General features: G+C 33.8%; 1 protein-coding gene across 1 annotated transcript in view; it reads right to left on the minus strand.

The window, feature by feature from the left end:
- The window catches only part of LOC105622015 (protocadherin-15), a 44,829-nt gene extending 44,172 nt beyond the window's left edge, over positions 1–657 (minus strand). The window contains exon 1 of the mRNA XM_012203450.1: positions 591–657. Within this exon, the coding sequence (XP_012058840.1) occupies positions 591–657 (67 nt within the window). The remainder of the gene's footprint in view (positions 1–590) is intronic.
- Between the last annotated feature and the right edge of the window lie 4,168 nt (positions 658–4,825).

The raw sequence follows: 4,825 nt of genomic DNA on the forward strand, positions 1-4,825 counted from the left end.
TACTAACTATACTATACTAATATATATACTATATATATATTACTTATTATTATTATTATTATTATTACTTATATATAACTATATGTGTGTGTGTGTGTGTGTGTGTGTGTGTGTGTGTGTGTGTGTGTGTGTGTGTGTGTGTGTGTGTGTGTGTGTGTGTGTGTGTGTGTGTGTGTGTGTGTGTCCATACAGAATATTGAAAATATATGGACATTTAATTAAAAAAACACAATATAACAAATAATTCTGACGATATAAATAAATGCTGAAATAACTGCTCATAAAATAAAAATAAAGATAGAAAGTTACCAAATTATCACCTTCGAGTGCTATTATGCGTTTGTTATACGATAAATGAGAGCAAAGAGGTTCTCCATCTCTCTAGTCTATAACCAATCAACAGATTTAAAAAATTTGTCGTATAACAAAAACGGACAGATGAAACAGCGGTCTTTGGCGGTTCTAATATTAAAATTGAGAACGAAATATTTGAGCTTTATTTATTTATTAAAAATAATTTGAAATGCAAAAGATTAAAAGGATGTTTTTGGCAACAATAAAAGAAATAAGCAATTGCAGTGATTACTTACCGACTTTAGAATGAACGTTCCTGAGATATAAAATCACGCACAGCAAACACCAAAACCAGCGGGTCATTGTTCTTGCCTGCAAAAAGAAAATATAAAAATAATAATTATACACACACACATATATATATATATATATAATAAAAATTAATTAAAATAATATATAACCGTAGTATTATTACTATTTTAATTAAAGTGCACATATAATTGAGCAGATTGTAAATTACTAAATCGCGAAAAAACTCGCACGTAATCTGATGAGATGTATTCGTTAGAGAGATCATTATATTTATAAGCCATGCTTTTGTTGCCATCTTTGATAATAATCCTTAATTAGTAGCGCATCGTGAAGCACACTTTTCGTCATTAACTTATTCACGGCATACGTTACTTCGTCGCGAATTAATTCGTTTTAGTGCAGAGATGATGACAAATGACTTCTTTAAATACGCGCCGTATAATCTGCTAATTTTAAACGTACATTTAAAAAGAAATTGAAATAAAATGAACTGTTAATTAAAATTAAACTTTTCTTAATTATAGATATACTCTTTTCTATTGTTAATAATTACTTTTTTAAATCTTGGGAATAAGAGAAATAGCATAATAAAGCAAACCCTCGATTCAGATTCACTTAACAATTTCCTAAATACATACTCGTACGTAATAATTGAGATGGACTTTTGAAATTAATATGTCTTACATGCATTTTACATTTTCAATAAGCGACAATACGCTTACTGAAATGTTTGGACGAGCGGTATGCAATATGCTAATCTCCGATATTCTGGGGCATGCTTTCTGTGCGTTTATCGATGCGAAAAGGATACAGTTGGAAATTTAGTGGGATGACACACACAGGATATGAACAGAAGCTTATCGGGAGTGTTCCTCGTTCACATGCGGAGATTCCGAAAGAATTTCGCGAGAGTCAGTTATCAGCAGGATCGATAGCGCGCGGGTGATTCTGTGAGGTCTTATGCTAATGCGCCGTTCTTGTAATAAGGCCATGTGCCAGCGTGAATAAAATGCCGAACGAAGGAAAACAATGTTATCGATTTTGCATAATCTCGCATGGCGGAGTTGCGCTCTTCTCATCCCGCACTCGAGATGAAACTCTGCCGCTGTTTCTCATCTAAACATGCGTGCTACCGCAGGAATGACTGATCTACATAGTCGTTTGGGCTTAGCGAATCCACGGATCTGAGCTCTGATGTGGACGTTCGCACATTTGTTTACATTTACACATATATGTATTCTAGTCACCATTACTATCTTTCTGATTTTCGGTTAGAAACTCCAACTTTTTGAACAAATATTCAGTTCTCCAGGTAATCTATTCCAAATTTTAATACGTAATGAATCTTTTTATGTACACGCATCGATTTTCTTCCAGTTTGAAAAAGAAATCTTCAGCAGGTCAAATCTCTTATGATCTTTTTTTGTTTAGAGTATTTTTTTTTTTTTTTTTTTTGGAGAATTACAAAACGGTAATACTTTTGATAAAGTGGGAATTACAGCAGAGATTCATTGATTTCCAGTGGAATATTAGTCGAAAGCTAGCAACTGTTTTAATATCATACACGTTTTTGTTTTGTAAGCGATAATGAAACAGTTTGAGGAAAAGAGAAAGCAATGCTAATTTAAAAATATAATAGTACTCTAAAAACTTTTAGAGTAAAAGCTCACTTTTAGAGTAAAAGCTCTAAAGAGTGAAATTTCACTCTTAAAAATTGAAATTTGAGTCTTTTTTAAGACTAGTTCAATTTTCACTCTAGAGTGAAATTCCATTTCAAAGAATTTAGAGTAGGAATAAAAATAAAAATAGAATTTACATATGTGTGTGATATAGAATTAAGCAGGTTAGCAAGCTCGGGCTCATTTTTTATTTATATCTTTTAATTAAAAGAAAAATTAAGAATGCATAAAGTATAATGCCTCTTCCTTTTATAAATTTACAATAACTTGCAAAAAAATTCATTTAATTTAAAAATCATTTAATTTATCGTAAAAATCCAGATACATTAAAAGATTTCGTATGATGATCGTATTGTAAAAATAATCGCGGCTGCGATACCTCGGACTTTAGAATTAACTTTTATCTTCTCTTTTATTCAATTATAATGAATAATTCCTTGTGTTTTTATATTTATTTATACGAAATATTGCTGGCAATCTACGAGCTTTTTTAATTCTTTTGTGCTGAGGCAATCATTACATGTTTCGCAACAAAATAACATAAAAAAGATATTGCTCTCACGTTTGCACCAAATAACGTATTTATGATCTTGAACGAATGTAACGAACAAAAATCAAAAATCGAAATATGAAAGATAAGTTCTCGTGGTTCCGCGTAGGATTCTTCCGTAGAAGAATCTCGCGTGCTCGCGAGTCTCGCTAGATCGTGTAGTCACCTCGCACTCAAATTAGACTAACGCCCGGAGTGTCGTTCGTGCAACTGTCTCGCGTGTGCAAAAATCTCCCGTGCAACAGTCATGCATTCGCATATTTTAATCTCACGCTAGACTCTTGTAGTCTGTTATCTCAGTTGGCCCTAGAGTCACAATTCTTGTAGAAAAAAACTAGTAAACTATGGCCTACTCGGCCATAAGTATAAAGCACGCCTACAAATTAATGTAAACGTTTTATATTTAACAAAAAATAAATTAAAAGCAGTTTTAATGAAGTGAAAAGTAACATTTTCTTTTATAACAATTTTAATATTTTATTAGTTCTCCTTCGACTTTTATTACTGATTTTTCCAGGAAAATGCAATAAATTGAAGGTTTACTATGGCTTAATACTTACAGCTTTATACTTATGGCTGTATACTTCAAGTACTTATCCGAAGAGAATCGCGATTAAGATTTAATAGATTTTAGAGAAAGGTTGATGTAAATCTGTAAATCGAAGGTGAACAAAGTTCGACATCGTTCGACATAAATTCTAGAACATAGACTAGAACAAGAAAGACTATCTCGTGAAATCCGCGGTCGAAGGAAAGCGTTATCCGACACCATACGTAGATATATGTACGTCGTGGCAAACCGTTCACCGAATTTTTTCGCTCTCGCGGTTACTAAGTTTCCTTTCGAAACTTGTTACGAACGGGACGCAACAACGAAGCAACGTTTTGAGAATATGCGCGCGTGTGCAATATTCTTGTGTGTAAAAGAAGATGCTGTAATTGATGTAACGAGCTCCATTCACCATACCGGGGATAAGTGGGATCACAAGTGCGTTCTATCCGAGTTCGCGGTTTACAGCGGAGGTTTACGATGAAAATTTCCTTCCGATAATTTCGCACTGCGATCTTCGTTTACGGGGGATTCGCTTCTTCTTACGACGCGCGGTCTTTTAACAGAGTTTTCGTCACGGCGATCTGTGAGAAAATGATGGATTGTCTTAAAACGGAAACTCCACTGGCCTAGCGTAATTCTCACGAATTACATAATTAACGTCGCGGTGGAAACCGTAACGCATTGATGAACGAGACAAAATAACCGGACGCGTGATTCGCTTTCCTATGATTTATCCTATGATACATAGCCGTTGAAGCACAACAACGTATCAGTTATGAGCTGTGTGATTTTCAAATTTATTACTAACTAAATCCTTGTCTAATTGGTATTAGCTGTCAAAACAATTTACGCGTTATATTATAGGGAGTAAATGTGGAATGATTAATTTGTTAAATACACTACGTTGACTAAATCCGTACTTATCGAACAAACCAACCATAATTACCGAGACAGTCCTAATTACAAATAGAGATCATTCAGAGATTATTCATGTAGTATATTATTTATACAGTAAAATGATAGCAGCGTATTAAATACACAGTTTCGTATGCAGACTCCCGAAAAAGATATAAAGGTCAGGTTGCTTTCGTCCGAGGAACCAGAAATGGAACATATCGATAGGCTTTATTCTCACGTACAGTAAGGTCTAAAAAAGCAAGCATGATCTCTTCGAAGTAAGTCGAGTCACGCGAAGATCGGAGGAAAGTTTTTGTGGAAACTTAAGCTCGATTGCACTAACGTTACTTTGATTTTAAACGAGGCTTAAAATTCTTTTTAAAGCTAAAAGAAAAACAGAGAGAGAGAGAGAGAGAGAGAGAGAGAGAGAGAGAGAGAGAGTAATTTAGTTACGTTTAGTTTAAAGTTAAACGTTACTATTAGTAATACGACGGTACCGTTACGTACTTCTTACTACTATATCTACGTAACTAACTATTA

This window comes from Atta cephalotes (assembly GCF_000143395.1).
Source record: "Atta cephalotes unplaced genomic scaffold scaffold00039, whole genome shotgun sequence".
NCBI classification, from domain to species: domain Eukaryota; kingdom Metazoa; phylum Arthropoda; class Insecta; order Hymenoptera; family Formicidae; genus Atta; species Atta cephalotes.